The 20336-nt window shown below is 41.3% G+C and overlaps 1 protein-coding gene across 1 annotated transcript in view; it reads left to right on the forward strand.

Annotated features, from left to right (window-relative positions):
- Positions 1–1260: 1260 nt before the first annotated feature.
- The window catches only part of LOC132823111 (uncharacterized), a 225643-nt gene continuing 206567 nt past the window's right edge, over positions 1261–20336 (forward strand). Inside the window, exons 1-2 of the mRNA XM_060836651.1 lie at positions 1261–3702; positions 12903–12919. Coding sequence (XP_060692634.1) covers positions 1261–3702; positions 12903–12919 — 2459 coding nt within the window. The remainder of the gene's footprint in view (positions 3703–12902; positions 12920–20336) is intronic.

A 20336-nucleotide genomic window follows, 5' to 3' on the forward strand; every position in this document is an offset into this window, starting at 1 on the left:
TGCTAATTTGTACTTTGCTATTCAGTCTGTAGGGCATACCAAATATAATCTATGTACTCTGTTGCTTCATAGTTAAGTGTACTTACACCCTTTTAAAAAGCGCGCCTTCCCCTGATCATTCATATCATGTTGGGGGTTGGTTAGCTCAGTTGAAAATGTGTTGCTGGTTAAAGCACAGCAGGGCTCAGCTGACTCAATGCTTAGTAAGTGAGGCTAGTTCCCATGTGGCATTAGATTGTTTCAAAGGAACTTCTTAACCTCTTGCCACACCTGAGGTTTGGTAACCTTCAATTTAAACCACCACCAGTCGTTTCCTTTTAACGAGAGGGCAACTTTATCATCATTATATCGTTCAGGCAGAATCTGTTTAAAGTTAAACGGACAAACTATTGTGGCTACTGTTTTATTAAGAGTGAATTTGTAAGCTGAATTCAAGGAAATTCAGACTAAGCAAAGCATTTGCAGTGTAACAACAGATTTAAGTGTCTGAGTCAATTTATGATTTTTTTTTGAATTTATTTAAGCATCTAATTTATCAAGGCCTACCAACATTATTGAGGTTCTTTCAAAGGCAGAAATACAGACTGACTTCCATTGTGGCCAGGTCTGACAACTCAGTTTCGCATTTTGGTACATCACATGGGCAGCCAGATTACTGCTAGATTAATTAGGCAGGGAACACTGGTTGTCAGCAAAATTAAGGCGATTCTTAAAACAGAGAGAGGGGCACAACATACACATTTTAAAAATTAATATGCAAAAAGTTATGATACAGCGTGTTATTTCCACTGCGCAACTAAAACTTTATTAAGTTTCAGTCGTAGGTTTACGAGTTCCCTGGAACTGCTCACCCCATTTCAGCTAATTATGATAGCAGACTATTTCAAGTTCAACTCACTAGGTGATCTTTACACTGAGGAATGATGTGACTTTTGGAAGTACGATGTGTAATTATTGGATAAGACTCTTTGTGTCGCTGTCTACCAATGAAGAATTGAAAAATGAAGACATCCATCAGTCCTTCCGCAGCCCCGTACACACGCTGAAGAAGGAAGAGAAGGGAAAGCCAGCACCAGATTGCGGTTGCATCTCAGCCATCTTTGATCTCCTTTTATTCGAGTCATTCTACGCTGGGAGGGCATGTTATTTATCAATCATTGTCCCTTGGACTTTGCACCAAGTCAAGAAGCTCTGATCTATATCTACATTTTATTACTATTTGCGACTGAGTTCGAATGAGAGGACGTCTTTACACAGATAATGCAAACGTCGTTTTCCATTATCTTGCTTTACGTCTGGGATTTTGTTTCTGCCCAGATTCATTACTCAATTCCAGAAGAATTAGAAGACGGCGCTTTCGTTGGGAATATTGCTAACGATATTGGATTAAATGCGAGAGAACTGTCCATCCGCAGGTTTCGGATCATGTCAGCTGCAAAGAAGAGGTATTTCGAAGTTAATTTAAAGAATGGAATTTTGTTTGTTAATGACAAAATTGACAGGGAACAGCTCTGCGGCCAAACTCTTACGTGCTTGCAAAATATCGAGATTGTTACAGAAAAACCATTAAGACTGTACCGTGCTGAGGTTGAAATACAAGATATCAATGACAATTCCCCCAGTTTTCCGCAGGATGCGCTACGTTTGGAGATTCTTGAATCAACACCTCCGGGAACTCGCTTTCCACTACAGAGCGCGCATGACCCCGATGTCGGTACAAACTCTGTTCACACTTATAACCTCAGTCCAAATGATCACTTCACGCTGAATGTTCAAAACAGCAGTGATGGAACTAAGAGTGTATTTTTGGTGCTGGATAAATTCTTGGATAGAGAAAAACAAGCTGTACACACTTTACTTCTCAGTGCCTTAGATGGCGGGATTCCAACACGATCTGGTAATGCCCAAATTATTATCGCTGTTCTTGATGCCAATGACAATGTGCCTGTATTTGATCAGTCTGTTTATTGGGTGAAAGTGATTGAAAATGTAATCGCTAATACATTAGTTATTAACCTTAATGCGACTGATTTGGATGAAGGCACAAATGCAGAAATAATTTACTCTTTTAGCAGTTACACTCCAGACAGATTGCATGAACTGTTTAGTATAGAACCTCATACAGGAAAAATCACAGTTAATGGAGTATTGGATTATGAAGAAGCCAGCGTCTACGAGATTAACGTGCAAGCCAGAGACCAGGGTCCTAATTCTGTTCCTGCATATTGCAAAGTTGTAGTGGAGATTGTCGACATGAATGACGTCATACCTGAGATGACGCTGATGTCATTATCCAGCTCCATAACTGAAAATGCTACGATAGGAACGATGATAGCTCTAATTAGCGTAGCGGATCCGGAATCTGGAGAAAATGGCAAAATTAGTTGTTATGTTCCCAATAACCTTCCATTTCGGTTGAAACCGTCTTTCAAGAACTCTTACATGTTGGTTATTCGTGCATTATTGGACAGAGAAACTGTTCCTCAATACACAATTAATGTCACTTGTTCAGATGCTGGATCGCCTCGTCTCTTCACCAACAAAATCATTGTACTGGAGATCTCTGACATTAACGACAATGCACCACACTTCACAAAGTCAACGTATACAGCCTATATATCGGAAAACAATACGCCCGGAGCAACCATCTGCTCGGTTACGGCTTTTGATTCTGACCTTGGTCAAAACTCTGATATTTCTTACTCTATTATGGCGAGTCAGATTCAAGGCATGCCTATCGAGTCCTTTGTATCAATTAATTCAGAAAATGGAGAAATATTTTCACAGCGTTCATTTGATTATGAGCAATTTAAGAACTTTCAAATCCACGTCCAAGCTCGAGACGCTGGAACTCCATCCCTCAGTAGCAATGTTATGGTAAACGTTGTAATCCTCGACCAAAACGACAACTCTCCTGTTGTCGTATCTTCCCTGTCGAAAAATGGAACTTACGTAATGATGCCTCGATCAGCAAATCCAGGTTACCTGGTGACAAAAGTGACTGCAGTTGATGCTGATTCTGGACAGAATGCCAGATTGATTTACCAATTGATCCAATCTACTGATAGAACTCTTTTTACTGTTGCACGCAATTCGGGAGAAATCAGAACAATGCGACTCTTTGAAGACAGAGATTCAACTACACAAGTGCTCATAATCTTGGTAAAGGACAATGGTCATCCTTCCCTCTCCACTACTGTCACAGCTACATTGTCGCTGATGGATAAGACTGCTGCAATTATGTCAGATGTTAGCAATCAACCCCAAGATATTGAGCAATCGACGGATTTCGCCATCTATATAATAATATCCCTAGGTACTGTCTCATTCATCCTTTTTTTGATAATAATTGCGCTCGTTACCACAATGTGCCACAATAGCAATGATCACAGCGACGATTGTTCTCTGATGAATTGTTGTTTTGGACGTGAGATTAGAAACAATACATCGAAGCAGTCTCAGGCAAATCCTCGGATAGCGCCCAACGTTCAACCAACTACAAATGTTATGGAAGTTCGTGGAACTGGGTCACTCTCTGAGACGTATTGCCTGATTCGTCCAACAACTGAACGCGAGAATGGGAACTGCATACTTCTCACGCCTTTCGGTTCTGCAACACGTAGAAGCAATATCAAGAATACTGACGTGCATTTCTCAGAATACAATCAGCAAAAAAAACAAAAGCCGAATATTATCAGTGAGGTGAGTGAAAGAAATATAAAATAAACTCAACCCATATCACTCGGACTTACGCGAAATGATATGATGAAAGTTGCAAAACGTGCATCGTTATTGGTGGGAATTGCCAGTTCAGTCTAATACAGGAGTAACGGTGAACGAAGAAATTACTAGATTTTATCAGTTCTATTATAATGCGTTATTTTACTTTTTTAAAAACAAAATCTCAGTATAGAGGTCCCATTTTATCTACAGCACATTTTTTTTTCCAATTGTTTATTTCACTCTTCAACAATAAGCTAAATAACTTGAGCAATGGACCGATAACAAGCAAGTTTTATTTGGAAGTTGTTGCTAAAAAGATTGTACAGTGATACAGGGGAAGTGAGGGGTGGGGAGAGGAAAGTCATCTACACGATTATTGTGATCTGGAACTGATCCTGAAATATGGTAGAGAAATGAATCAAACATTTATGCACTACTGAGGGCTTTCCGAATTTTGCAATATTGGTTGAACTAAATGGGAAAACAGTCACATAATATTCAAATATATTTGTTCCAGTTTTATTCGTTTGCCTTCTGGAAGAACCTAACTACGTCCCTATGAATTTTCCTGCGAGTTAACTCCTTCCGTTGCTACGTTCAACAAACAAAACAACCTACGTTTGAATAAAACTTCCCATGGCAACAGATTTCATTTGATGGATTTCTGGAAAGGTGGTGGCATGTTCACTCATTGCTGGTGCTTGCAGATGAGGATGACTCCTTTCCACTCTCAGGGTGAGTCCGTAGGTGACTGTAGAACCAATGCAGCTACCGCAGGCTCTGTTACATTTGTGGTAGAAGGTGGTCATGGAAAGGGGTAGCTGGAACATTGATGTGGCAGCACCCTCCTTTCACAGTTATCACTTGGCTTCACTTTTTCCTGATGGCAAGTCTCAAGGTGCCTTCCCTGATGTTCCTCCTCCACTTTGGACGGTCATCGGCCAATGATTTCCAGGTTTGTGTGGGAATGCTGCACTTTACGAGTGAGCCCTTCAAGGCATCACTGAAGTGCTTCCTCTGTCCAGCTGGAGCTCCTGCCGTTTCAAGACTGGGAATAGAGCACCTGCTTTGGCAGTCTTGTATCGGTCATATGGATCATGTGCCAGGCCCATCATAGCCGATTAAGGATAGTCAGTGCCTTGATGCTCGGGATGTTGGCCTGGTTAAGGACACTGACGCTCCTGCAAGTTTCTTCCTCGTGAATTCACAGGATCTTGTGCAGGCAGCATTTGTGGTACTGCTCAAGCACCATGACGTGTCTGCTGTAGACAGTCCATGTCTCAGAGCATCATGGGAAGATGGGAACAACCACAGCTCTGTAAACCATGATCTTGGTTTTGCATCCGATGTTGTCTTCACACACCCTTTTCCTCAGGCGGCCAAAGTCTGTGCTGACTCATTAGAAGTGGTGATGGATCTCTTCTTCAAAAGTTACTTTGGCCAACATGATACTGCTGAGATATTGGAAGTAGACAATATTCCCTAAGGCCTCCCAATGAACCTTGATGATTGGGGTGGAGGTATTGTTCTAATTACACTTACCTAATAATCTGGAAACTCAAGGTAATAAATTAATCATATTCCAAATTGGTAACATTTGAAATGTAAATTATATGAATAAATTCTGAATTTAATAAAAGCTAGTCTGAGTAGTGGTGACAATGCAACTATTGTTGATTGTTGCAAAAAGTCTTGTTTATTAACATACATTCTTATTTGGTCTGGCCTAGATGTGACTCCAGAGTCACTGTAATGTTGTTTGTTCTCAACTGCCTTCTGTAAATGGCTCAGCAAGCCACTCAATTCAAGATAAAAATAGGCAGGAACCTTATGGTGAAGGAACCTCTATCACATTTGGAAAGAATTCATCCTGCAGTTTGATAGATAGCAGCTTGCATCAGACATAATGGTATTACAATTAAGTAACGTTAACTACAAAGATATGAAGGATGAACTGGCCAGAGTTGCCTGGAAGGAAAACAGAGCAGGGTAGTACTGCAACAGCATGAGTTTCCAAGGATAATTCAGGAGGCGTTGCAGAGATTCATTCCAAGAAGAGCTATACTAAGGAGAGGACTAAGGCCATCATGGCTGATCAGGGAAGTCAGAGACAGCAGAAAAGCAAAAAAAACATACATTGTTGTGCAGATTAGTGGAAAACCAGAAGATTGGGAAAATTTTAGAAGTCAGCAAAGGATAACTAAAACAAATAGGTGAAATATGAGAGTAAGCTTTCCATTAACATAAGGCAAGTGTGGACTTTGGACAGCTGGAAAATGAGGCTGCAGAATTAATAATGGGAACAACAAAATGGCTGCAGAATTGCATAGATATGTTGTATCAATCTTCATGGAAAACACCAGCAGCATATTGGAACCTCAAGAGAGTCTGGAGCAGAGGTGAGTGTAGAGGCCATCAATCAGGCAGAAGCTGAAAGGTCTGAAGTTGAATAAGTCACCAGGTTGTTTTTAAGGGTTTTGAATCTACTGTTAAAGATGATATTTCAGAGTACTTGGACATGCATGGTAAAATAATTCATCAAGGAGCGGTCATATATGAAACATCTGTTGGAATTCTTTGAGGTGGTGAGCAATTTAGGCAAAAGAGAGTTGGTTGAGGTAATCTATTTGGATTTCTAGAAGGCCTTTGTTAAGGTGCCATGCAGGAGGCTGCTAAATAAGGTAAGTGACTGTGGTGTTAGGGGAAAGGCATTGGCATAGATTGAGGTTGGCTGACTGGCAGAAGTGAGGACTGTAGATACTGGAGATCAAAGTTGAGCACGTGGTACTAGAAAAGCAAAGCAGGCCAGGCAGCATCCGAGTAGCATGTGAATCGATGTTTCAGGCATAAGCACTTCATTCCAGCACCACACTCTCGACTCTGACAAGCAGAAGGCAGAGAGTGAGGATAAAGTGGTCTTTTTCAGCATGGCAGCCAATAACTAATGCAGTTCTGCAAGGGTGAGTGTCAGGACCAAAACTATCCATATTATACATTAATGAGTGGGTGGCACAGTGGCACAGTGTTGCCTCACAGTGCCAGAGACCCGGGTTCAATTCCTGCCTCAGGCGACTGACTGTGTGGAGTTTGCACATTCTCCCCGTGTCTGCGTGAGTTTGCTTCAGTTTCCTCCCACAGTCCAAAAACGTGCAGGTTAGGTGAATTGGCCATGCCAAATTGCTCGTATTGTTAGGTGTAGGTGGGTGGGTCGGTGTGGACTTGTTGGGCCGAAGGGTTGTTTCCACACTGTAAGTAATCTGATCAAAACTGGACGTAGGAATTGAGGGCATTGTTGCTAAGCTTGCAGATGACACCAAGCCACGTGCATGTACCTGTACTGTTGAGAAGGTGGAGAGGCTCCAAATGAATTTGGTTAGGCTTAGAGAATGGGCAAAGAAGTGACAGATGGAAAACAATGTGCGAAAATGTGAAATTATGCACTTTGATGAGAAGAATATATGTTGAGACTATTTTCTAAGTGAGGAACAGCTTTGGAAATCTGAAGCACAGAGAGATTTAGCAGTCCTATTTCAGGAATGTCTCAAGCCCAACATGCAGGCTCAGTTAGCAGTTGGGTGGGGTGGGAGGCAATTGCAATGTAAACAGTCATTTTGAGAAGGCAAGAATACAAGAACAACAATGTACTGCTGAGGTTGGATAACACTTTGGTCAGATTATTGAGAGCAGTTTTGGAACCTCATATCTGAGAAAGGATATGTTGACCTGGAAGGGATGCAGAGGAGGAAAACAAGCATGATCCTAGGGATGAAAAGCTTGTCAGACAAGGAATGTTGGGGACTCTGAGTTTGTCCTCAATGGAATTTATAAGGATGAGGGGGTATCTCATTGAAACTTACAGATTACTGAGATGAAAAGCTAGAGAACTGTGGATGCTGGAAATCAGAAACAAAAACATAAATTGCTTGGTAAGTTCAAAAGGTCAGGCAGCATCAACAGAGAGAAAACAGTGTTAGTGTTTTGGGTCCAGTGACTGTTCTGAAGAAAGTTGGCTTGACCCAAAATGTTAACACTCCTTTTTCTCCATCGCTGCTGCCAGACTTGCTAAGCCTTCCCAGCAATTGTAGTTTTTTTTTCATAATATTGAGAGACTTGTATAGTATGGATGTGGAGAAGGTATTTTCACTGGTAAGAGAAACAAATACCCTACAGCATAGCTTCAGAATGAACGTACAATTGTTGAGATGAGGAGGAATTTGTTCAGCCAGATTGTGGTGGATCTGTTGAATTTGTTGTACAACAGGCTGTGGCGACCACATCATGGAGTTTATTTAAGACAGGTAGATAAATTGTTCATTACTTCCTAAGGGAATCAAAGGTTACTGGCAGAATGCAGGAGAATGGGATTGAGAAACGTATCAGCCATAATCAAATGGCACAGCAGACTGAATGGGCAAAATGGCCAGATTTTTCTTTAATATGTTATGATCTTATAAATGCTGGCCCTGCCAGTAACACACACGTTATGGAGGAATACTTCTAATGTTTGAAGGACTTTTGTAGGGTAAAACTGTATAATCATATTCTAAATAAAGAAAAAAACCAAAAGCTTGATGAAAGATGTAGGTTTTAAGTGCATTTTTATGAGGAGTGGAAGAGGCAATGACATTTTGGAAGGGAATTCCGGACAGCCAAGCTGAGATAGCAGAATTGAGAGCCACCAATAGTGGATAAAAGCATGTAAAATGGTCCAAATTTAGACACATTGAACAAACTCAAGCCAGTGATAGATCATAATATAATATGAGCACACTGGTAATGGAAGGATTTTGTCTGTTTTAGAATATTTCAACCAGAGTTCTGAATAAATTCTAGATGTTCAAGGTGCAAGATGAGTGAATTCATCATGACGGGATTTATGATTCTGTGGGTATTAGTATTTTTGTACTGTCATCTTTTCTTCTTATTGCACCAACTTGCATCACATTAAACATCATTTGTTGGAGGTCAGAAGAATTATTTTGGTGTTGTCTGTGATAATTGTGGCTGAGGAAGACAGTGGCTTGAGAGGGCACAAGATTCATTGAGGTGTCTTTTCCCTGAGATTCTCATCTCAGCTGTCCATCTGCATTACCCTTACAATGCATCTCCAAACAGTCAACTTGGAAAAGTCACAATCATCTTTGACTATCTACAGTTACCAATGGCAAAGCTTTTATTTGATATTCCTGCATGGTCCTTGTCACACAGGCATTGATTGCACAGCAGGCCAAAACCCAATTATCAGTTTACTATACAGAAGATATTTGAATATATTGCTGTGATCCATGTGATAATTGTGGTCTACCAGTGCAGATATTATTTAGTTAGCAATCAGTGTATGCAGATGGAATTTAGCACAGTCCATAACTCTGCCTTACTAATTTTGACCTGCCAAAGAACCCAAATGTTGTTTATGAGACAGCAAAGGTGGAAGTTGTTCAGAACAATCTGCTGCCAAATATTTATTGCCGTGATCTCATGACAGTAGAGAAGCACTTTGAGGAGTTTGGTCGACTTACAGTTTTCTGTTGTCAGTTTGCTGCTGTTGCAGAGACTATTGTTTAAGTTGCATGTAACATCTGAAGATATTACAATAGCTGAGTTGGTAAATGTGAGACTGGAAAAGCACAGCAGTTCAGATAGCATGTGTGGAAAGTCAACGTTTTGGGCCGAAACATTTTGTTAGGACTGGGAGGGGAAGGGGAGCCCAGAAGTAAATAGAGGGAGGGGGTGGGGTGGGGCTGCTGGAAGGGGAGGTGGAATGGTGATAGGTGGATGCATGTAGGAGGTTATTGTGATTGGTCAGTGGGAAGGGAGGAGCAGATAGGTGAGCAGGAAGATGAACAGCTAAGTTCTGGTGAAGGAGGTGAGAGCAGGGGGACAGCTGGACATGGGAAAAGACTGGGGGTGGCGGCTTTTTGAAGCTGGTGAAGTCAATATTGAGGCCATTGGGCTATAAGCTCCCCAGGTAAAATATCAGGTATTGCTCCTTCAGTTTATATTTGGTCTCATTCTGACATTGGAGGAGGCTAAGGATGGATGCGTTGTCAGAATTAAAATGGATAGTAACTAGAACATCAGGTTCGTTGATGCATGCACAGAGCAGATGCTCTGCAAACCAGTCCATAAGACTGCGTTTGGTCTCCCCGATATAAAGGAGACCAATCTGGGAGCAACAGACACAAAAGGTGAGTTTCGGTGAAGCGCAGGAGAAACTTTGCCGGACCTGGAAGGACTGTATTGAGCTTTGAGCTGAGATGAGAGGGAAGGTGTAGGTGCAAGCGCTGCACCTTCTACGGTTGCAGGAAAAGGGATTGGGTGTGGTGGTGAAGTTGATGGGGAGTGTAGAATTGACAAGAGATTTATGGAGTGAATGGTCCCTGTGGAAAGTGGATTGGTACAGGAAGGAAATATCTGTTGGTGGTGGGGTCTGATTGTTGGTGGTGGAAATGTTGGAGGATTATGCATTGGATTTGGAGGTTGGTGGGGTAAAATGTGAGAACTAAGGGGGCTTGATTCTTATTGTTATTGAGGGAAGGCAGTTTGTGGACAGAGTGCAGCAAATGGAGAAGATGCACTTAAGGGTATCCTCAACTACTGAGGAGGCGGAGCTATGATCCCTAAAGTTGGATGATATTTGGAATGTCCTGGAGTAGAACACATCATCCTGGGAGCAGATGCTGTGGAGGCAGAGGAATTGAGTATGGGTTATCATTTTTGCAGAAGAGTCAGTGAGTGGAGATATGGTTGATGCAGTTGTGGAAGTCAGTGGGTTTGAAATGGATGTCAGTGGTCAATTAGTTTCCAGGGATGAAGACAGAGAGGTCCAGGAAGGGGACAGAAGTGTCAGAAATGGTTGAGATGAAATTGAGTGTGGGGTGGTATTGTTGGTGAAGTTGATGAACTGTGTTCATTGGGTACCAGTCCTTTTTGAATACACTGTATAGGTGATTTTCCTCTGCTCTTCATAGTTCCTCTATGCTGCAGTGTGTGGTGGTACTAACAAACCATCACACACTGCATCACAGAAGAACTATGAAGAACAGATGAAAATCACTTATATAGTGCATTCAAAAAGAACAGGTACCAATGAACACAGTCTACCGATTTCTCAGCAGAAAACCGAAATAAGCAGATTAGCCACCCTCCCCCACATCAAACACATCTTGGAAATGACTGCAAGATATTCTACCTCTTGGCATCATGGTAGCCCACAAACACACCAACACACTAAAACAGCAGTTAATGAACTTGAAAGATCCCATACAGACAACAAGTCATTTACAAGATACCTTGCAAGAACTGTAACAAACACTACATTGGACAAACAGGCAGAAAACCAGTCACCAAGATACATGAACATAACTAGCCACAAAAAGCTGTGACCCACTCTCATTAGTATCTTTACGTACAGATGAGGAAGGAAACCACTTCGACTGGAACAACACAGCCATCCTAGGACAAGCCAAACAGAGACACGCATGAGAATTCCTAGAAGAATAGCACTCCAACCAGAACTCTATCAACAAACAAATTGACTTGGATCCCATTTACCACCCCCACCCCCCCCCCCCCCCCCCCCCCACCCCCATGGGAAAAAGAACAGGAAATGGCATCACCACAGAAGATGACAACACCAACCCAAGCCAACCTGAACACATTAATACAAAACGTGCCATATCACCAGTGCTACATCTGAAATTGAACCATTTAGCTCAGTGAGCAAACTTACATCCAAATCTCTTTATGTACTATGAGAAGGTTCCATTTTGTTTCTTGTTATGGAATGCAAGTATAGTATTGAGCAACTTTCTCATGAAGCCTTGATACGTATTTGTCTTCAGTCTGAGGTCATGAACACTGAGAAGATTTCTGTCATTTTTGATTTGTAAGTAGTATGGTTTAGTAGATGAACATAGAATGCAGCAGTCCAAGATGGTGGCTTATTACTACCTCTTCAAACCTAAATAGACACAATTAATAAATGCTGGTCAAGCCTGCAAGCCATATCCATTTTACCATGGAAAGGCAAGATCACATTGAGCAGCATTCAAACTCAAACAGTATTTTCAGCAGTTTAAATAGATCAGCTCTGCTCACAGGATTGCATGTCTTGTTGAGATCAATGAAAGTGTTGTAAAGTGATTTTCTATTGTTTGTAGAATTTTCCTTACAGATTCCAGACGGAGGACATCAAATAAATCTTCTAGTTATGTATAGACCCTGGTGTTAACAGGAGCATGAACGAACTTTTCAGTAACACATAGGATGAAGCGGGGCAACAAATAATGCCATGTCAATGCAGTAACCAGCGTTTACGTAGGAATGGTCATGACTCAAAGTTCTTAAATTCTAAACAATTTTGTTCCACAAGGTATAATTATTAGAGAGTGAGATCAAATCAATGTGATTTTTTAAAAAAATGGAATATGTATCTGAAAATGTGTGAAACTGTAGCAGAATATTGCATTTAATGAGATCATCTTAGCTATTGCAATTAAATAAGTGCAAATAAACTACAAATGTAATGCAATGTGGATTTCTAATAAGACGTTTCTAATTTCCATTGCAATGTGGACATGACAGACTTATTGCCAATCCCTAACTGATTGAGATAAGGTGGTTGGGAGGTGCCATCCCAAAATGTTGCATTCCTTGATGTATAGGAATGTCCAGAGTGATGTGAGGAAGGGAGAACCAGGATTTTAGCCCAGAAGCAGTGAAGGAATTATGATATAATTCCAAGTCAGGATTGTATATGTCTTGATGGGGAACTTGCAGGTGGCAATGTTGCTTTGCAGCAAGAACATAGAACAACGAATATAGAACAATACAGCACATGGCAAGCCCTTTGGCCTACCATGTTTGTGCCATCATGATGCCATTCTAAAGTAATCTCATCTGCCTGCATATGGTCAGTAACACTCTATTTCCTGCCTGTTCATGTTTCTACCTGAATATCTCTCCTGTATTTGTAGGTGGTAGAGGTCAGGAGGAACTGCTGGATGGGCTTTGGTGAGTGACTGCATTGCAATTGGGAGGTGGGACACAGTGCTGCTACTGTAGTTCACTGGTGAAGGAAGCAAACGTTACAGATGTGGATGTGGCACCAATCATGTGCACTGAATGATATCAAGTTTCTTGAGTGCATTCATTACAATCCTGATTTTGTCTTGTAGATCATCGAGGACAAGAGGTGAGTTACCCATGACATAATTCCAAGTCAAAGGCTGACTATTGTGATTATAGTATTTAGATGGCTCATCTAGTTTACTTTCTGATGGAAATAATTAGCAGGTTGCTGATCGTGATGATAGTTAGATTCTCTCTTTGTTAAATTGCTTCAATGTGTGGGGGAAATCATGTTTCACAAACTTGATTGAGTTTTTTGAAGAAGGAACAAAGAGGATTGATGAGGACAGAGCAGTAGATGTGATCTGTATGGACTTCAGTAACGCGTTTGATTAGATTAGATTAGATTAGATTAGATTACTTACAGTGTGGAAACAGGCCCTTTGGCCCAACCAGTCCACACCGACCCGCCGAAGCACAACCCACCCATACCCCTACATTTACCCTTTACCTAACACTATGGGCAATTTAGCATGGCCAATTCACCTGACCCGCACATCTTTGGACTGTGGGAGGAAACCGGAGCACCCGGAGAAAACCCACGCAGACATGGGGAGAACGTGCAAACTCCACACAGTCTGTCGCCTGAGTCGGGAATTGAACCCGGGTCTCAGGCGCTGTGAGGCAGCAGTGCTAACCACTGTGCCACCGTGCCGCCCACACGTTTAACAAATGTTCCCCATGGGAGATTGATTAGCAAGGTTAGATCTCACAGAATACAGGGAGAACTAGCCATTTGTATACAGAACTGGCTCAAAAGTAGAAGACAGAGGGTTGTGGTGGAGGTTGTTTACAGACTGGATGCCTGTGACCAATGGAGTGCCACAAAAAACGGTGCTGGGTTCTCAATTTTTTGTCATTTACACAAATGATTTGGATGCGATCATTACAGGTACAGTTAGTAAGTTTGCAAATGACACCAAAATTGGAGGTGCAGTGGACAGCGAAGAGAGAAATCTCTGATTACAACAGGATCATTACCAGATGGGCCAATGGGCTGAGAATTGGCAGATGGAGTTTAATTCAAATAAATGTGAGGTGCTGCATTTTGGGAAAGCAAATCTTAGCAGGACTTATACACTTAATGGTAAGCTCCTAGGGAGTGTTGCTGAGTGAAGAGACTTTGGAGTGCAGGTTCATAACTCCTTGAAAGTGGAGTCACAGGTAGATAGGATCGTGAAGAAGGCATTTGGTTTGCTTTCTTTTATTGGTCAGAGTATTGAGTATCAGAGTTGGGAGGTCCTGTTGCTGCTGTACAGGACATTGGTTAGGCCACTGTAGGAATATTGTGTGCTATTCTGGTCTCCTTCCTATCAGAAAGATGTTGGGAAACTTGAAAGAGTACAGAAAAGTTTTACAAGGATGTTACCAGAGTGGGAGGATTTGAGTGACAGGGAGAGGCTGAACAGGCTGGGGCTGTTTTTCTTGGAGCGTTGGAGGGTGAGGGGTGACCTTATAGAGGTTTACAAAATTATGAGAGGCATGGATAGGGTAAATAGACAAAGTCTTTTCCCTGGGGTTGGGGAGTCCAGAACTAGAGGGCATAGGTTTAGGGTGAGAGGGGAAAGATATGAAAGAGACCTAAGGGGCAACTTTTTCACACAGTGGGTGGTATGTGTATGGAATGAGCTGCCAGAGGAAGTGGTGGACGCTGGTACAATTGCAACATATAAGAGGCATTTGGATGGATATATGAATAGAAAGGGTTTGGAGGGATATGGGCCCTGTGGTGGCAGGTGGGACTAGATTGGGTTGGGATATCTGGATGGCATGGACAGGTTGGACCGAAGGGTCTATTTCCATGCTACACATCTCTATGACTCTAAATTTATGTGGGATGAATGTTACTTGCCATTTTTCAGCACAAAGCCTAGTTATCGCTTAAAGCATACTACATATATACATGGAATGCATCAGTTCCACAAACGGTGCTGGATATTATGCTATCATCAATTAATATTTTCACTTTTGACCTTAGATAGAGGAACAAAAATTGCTCAAACAGCTAAAGATCATAAGGTCATAGAAGGCTACAATACAGATAAACACACTTTTGTCCCTGGAGTCAAAAACAACTACCTAAATACTCTAAGCCCAAAAGTCCAGCATTTGTCCCCATAGCTTTGGCATCAGAAGTGCACATATTAATACTTCTTAAATGTTATGAGTGCTCCTGCCTTTACTATCCTTACAAGCAGTGTTTCAGCTTCTTACCATCCTCTGGAGAAAATATTTTTCCTCCCATCCCCTAGAAACCTTGTGCCCCTTACTTTAAATCTATGTTCCTGGTCATTGATCCATCCACTATGGAGAAAAGTTTGTCCATCCTATCTATGTCAAAAATTGTGGTGATTGAAAAACACAGCAAGTCAGGCAACATCCAAGGAGCAAGAGAGTCAACATTTTGAGCATAAGCTCTTCATCAGGAATGTCATTCTTCATGAAGAGCTTATGCTTGAAACTTCAGCTGTCTTGCTCCTCAGATGCTGCCTGACTTGCTGTGCTTTTCCAGCACCACATTTTTTGACTCTGATCTCCAGCATTCCCAGTTCTCACTTTCTCCCATTCTATTTATGTCCCTCTTAAGTTTACACATCTTAATCATGTTCTCTCTCAATCTCCTCTGCTCCAAGAAAAACACCCCAGTCCAGTCACTCTCTTTCCAGTCCAGGCATCATCCTTGTAAATCTCTTCTACACCGTCACCTATACAATCACATTCATCCTATAATGTGGATTCCAAAGCCACACACAATATTCTAACTGTGGCCCAAGCAAAATTTGATAGTTCCAGCATCACATCCATGCTTTTAGACACTGTGCCTCAGTGAATAAAGGCAAGCATCTCATCTACCTTCTTCAAAACTTTATTTACTTATCCTGCCACCCTAAGGGATCATTGGATCTAATTTCTCTCCACAGACACTGCCAGACTTACTGAGCTTTTCCAGTAATTTCAATTTTTAAATCATAAGGAAATCCTGAAATGATATTCTGAGGCTGAGATGATTTATCTTCAATCACCCACAACCCTCTTCTATTGTACCATATATGATTCCAATCAGCAGAAAAACATCCCCTTTGTTTACATTGATGCTACTTTTGCTGTTTTTTTAAGCTTATTCTGTCAAGTCAGGGGAGTCTCTTTTACATCGCACGTCAATTTGAGCTCTATTTTCTATGTTGGCACACATGAGACAATGAAGTTAGGTGAAATTCTGTCAGAACCTAAGCGGAGCATTATTGAACAGGTTGTTGCTAAATAAGCACTGATTGATAGCACTATTGATGACCCCATCCATTACTTTGCTGACGATCTAAGGTAGAACTAGAAATGGTGACTTTGTACACTTTTAACAAATATTGATGTTTTGAAAATAGTTAACATTACAGAAAAGGAATTGCTGGAAGTCTTAGAAAATATGAAGGTGGATAAAACTCCAGAAATTGATCAAATGTATCCCAGGTTGCTATGGGAAATTGGGGAGGAAATTGTGAGACCCTAGCAGAAATATTTGTACCATGCATGAACAAGGGTCAGGTGCTGGAGAACTGGAGGGTGGCTTTTGTTGTGTTTCTTTTAAAGAAAAGTTGTAATCGAGAAGCCTGGAAAGTATAGAGTTGTGAGCCTAACATCGGTGATGAGTAGTTTGTTGGAGGTGATTCTGAAAGGTAGGATTTACATGAATTTGGAAAGAGATCGTCAATGCGGGGGAAATCATGTCTCTGAGTGAGTGCGTTTAAACAATAACCAAAATGATTGTAGTGGGCAAAGCAGTAGAGATTGCTTACATGGACTTCAGTAAAGCCTTTGACAAGATTCTGTGTGATAGTAAAGTTAGATCACTTGGAATTCAGAGCGAGCTTGCCAATTGGAAACAAAATTGGCTTAACTGCAGGAGACTGACAGTGATGGTGGAGAGTTGTTTTTCAGACAGGAGGTCTGTGACCAGCAGTGTTCCACAGGAGTCAGTACTGTATCCATTTTTGTTTGTCATTTATATAAATGATTGGGATGAGAGTATAGGAGGCATGGTCAGTAATTTTGTGGATGACACCAAAATTGTTCATATAGTGAAAAATGAAGATTATTTAAGATTACAAAAGGATCTTGACCGACGGAGCTGATGGCTGAGGAGCAGGCAGATGGAGTTTAATTTGGATAAATGTAGGTTCTGCATTTTGTAAAATGAACAAAGGCTAGATAGGCTGGATGTTTTCACTGGAGCATAGGAGGTTGAGGAGTGAAATTATAGAGGTTTATAACATCATGAGGGGCATGGATAAGGTGAATAGAAAGGGTCTTTTCCCCAGGGTGGGGGTGTTCAAAACGGGGTACATATTTTTGAGGTGAGAGGAAAACATTTTAAAAAGGACATGAGGAGCAACTTATTTTACACAGAGAAATGTGGAATGAACTGACAGAGGAAACAGTGGATGCAGATAGAATTGCAACACTTAAGAGACGTTTAGATAAGTACATAAATAGGACAGGTTTGGAAAAGTATGTGACAAATGCAGGCAAGTGTTTGAGAATATCATTGGTGCAGACTAATTGATTGAAGCGTCTATTTTCCTTGCTGTATAACTTTAAGGCTCCATGGCTATGACTTTTCAGTGCATCATGTATCCCTGTACTTGAGTACATAAGACAATAAACATAATAATTCAATCAAAATAGACGATTAGGTAGTAATTTGGAGTGTTGGATTTGTTCTGCTTCTTGAACACTGGACATGTCCAGCCACTTGCTTACTTTGTTTGGTAGATTCCATCTTGTAGTTGCAATGCACCAAATACTCTATACCTGGCTAGTTCTAGAGAATATATTTTCTATACTTTCAGCTTCATCTTCATCTACCTATCACTTTCCCAGCAACTTCCCCCAAACTCCACCCCCCTCCCATTTCTCACTCAGCCCCCTTGGCCCACAAGCCTCATTCCTGATGAAGGCCTTATGCACGAAATGTTGATTCTCCTGCTGCCTGACTGGCTGTGCTTTTCCAGCAATGCACTCTACAACCTTGATCTCCAGCATCTGCAGTCCTCATTTTGTCCTATTGTCAGAAAATTGTTAGGGCCCACGGTATTTGCCATATCCAATGTTTTCAATTGTTTCTTGATGTCACATGGCGTGAATTGAATTGGTTGAAAACTGCCTTCTGTGATGCTGGGGACCTCAGGAAGGAGCCAAGTTAAATTGATCACTTGGCATTTCCAGCTGTAGATGCATGCAAATACTACAGCATTGCTTTTGGTACTGATATGCTCTGCTTCATCATCATTGAGAATGAAAATAATTATGGAGCATACATCTTCTTTTGTTTAATTATTCACCACCATTCTTGACTGAATATTCTAGGACTGCAGAGCTTTCATCTGATTTGTTAGTGGTCTGGTTGCATTAACAGTATCTAGTGCATTTTGTGCCTGCTGTTTGGCATGGAAATAGTCCTGTGCTGTAGTTTCATCGATTGACACCTTTTTTTTGGCACATCTGGCGATGGTCCTGGCATGCCCTCCTGCACTCTACATTGACTCACAAGACTGCATATGCCATGGCCTTCACCAATCACCTTCTATGTCAAAGCTGCTGTCACATTTCACACAAAACCACCTGCCTTACAAACAACATCAATCATTTTCAGTATATGTGAATGTCCTTCAGTTATTCAATGGCCATTTTGAGAGTCACCTCACTGCGTTTTCAATGCAACACAAAGTGTTATCCAAAATATCTAACCTTCATGAACTTTTGAATCAGAACAAGAATGTTTCAAAACAGACTTTAAATCCAGGTCACATCTATGCATTTGGCTTGTCATTGACAATCCTGTGAAACTTTATGAGATGTTGCCAATACTAATCTTGCCTCCTAGTCAGAATTTATCTTTGAACTAATGCCATATAACTAAATCAATTGTTCATTATCATACTGCTTTTTTTGTGGGAATTTACTGTCAGTTATTTTCCCATAGTTTTGTCTGTGACTGTTAAAAGATATTTGATTTTTTATTTTAAAAACTCCTTTATAAGTTGTTCAAAATTGTTGATGCCTAAAACTTTCTGTTTTTAAGATACACAATGTTCTAATCATTGTAATGAATTAATTAATTGTCCACTTGGCTACACATTTGACATTTGATCTGCTATAATAATATTGGGGGAGCAGTTGTGCTGCACCTTGTAAGCATCCTGTAACCAAAGTAATGGCAATTGGAATCCATTATTTTTCCAGTAGAAAATGTGTCAGAAGGATGTTTAATGTCATTTTTTCAGTTGCTGGAATAGAACATGGTATGCTGCCTACAACAAACAGAAGCATCATTTAAATATAACATTAAAGATCATGAGATTGAATCAATTTTGTCTCATGCTTGAATCTGGAATCAGGTGGTTGTGGGATACAGTCTGAAAGTAATGACTTAAGAGGGCCAAGTCTTCCAGCCTCCAGATCATCAATGACTGGATATGTGACAGAAGAAGTGTGTTAGAAACCTATGTAAGTTATCGCATATGAACTTATGTGCAATTTGCCTGCAAAGTTTTACTAGGTTCTGATCTATGTATCTACCTTTGAAATTTCAAACAATTTACAACCTTGTATAATAACTGGGCAACTACACAATTAACAGGACCAATAACACCCCAGGCTACCTGATGAACATTCAGCTACCATATAATCCCAAAAAGCTCAACTATCCACAACCACCTGATGACACCACATACCCTACACAACGACTCTCCTGACAGACTGACTATTAGATTACTTACAGTGTGGAAACAGGCCCTTCGGCCCAATAAGTCCACACTGACCCACCGAAGCACAACCCACCCATACCCCTACATTTACCCCTTACCTAACACTATGGGCAATTTAGCATGGCCAATTCACCTGACCCGCACATTCATGGACTGTGGGAGGAAACCGGAGCACCCCCATGCAGACACAGAGAGAACGTGCAAACTCCATACAGTCAGTTGCCTGAAGCGGGAATTGAACCCGGGTCTCTGGCGCTGTGAGACAGCAGTGCTAACCACTGTGCCACCGTGCCGCCCCCAAGAGACACAACTATTGTCACTAGTACACAACATCCCTCCCACCCCCTAAACATCTGATGATCTTACCAGTCTAATCTGAATCAGCTACACACCTTATCATGCTCTGATTACCCAACTACATCCAAGTTGACCCAACTAGCTCCAATCATCTGACCGTGACCCGACCTCTCAAGTGGATATACATGACTACCACACTCCATCCAAACATGGCACAGCAAATCCTCAACACCAATCATCGCTGAAACCAACACGGTAATGTAGTAGATAGGAGCAGTGATAGGTCATTTGGTCCTCCATCCTGGAGGCTCCCTGCCTCTTCAACCCAAAGGCACCCTGCGTCATTCCTGATGAAGGGCTTTTGCCCGAAACATTGATTTTCCTGCTCCATGGATGCTGCCTGACCTGTTGTGCTTTTCCAGC

Source organism: Hemiscyllium ocellatum, chromosome 16 (assembly GCF_020745735.1).
Source record: "Hemiscyllium ocellatum isolate sHemOce1 chromosome 16, sHemOce1.pat.X.cur, whole genome shotgun sequence".
In the NCBI taxonomy this organism is placed as follows: Eukaryota; Metazoa; Chordata; class Chondrichthyes; order Orectolobiformes; family Hemiscylliidae; genus Hemiscyllium; species Hemiscyllium ocellatum.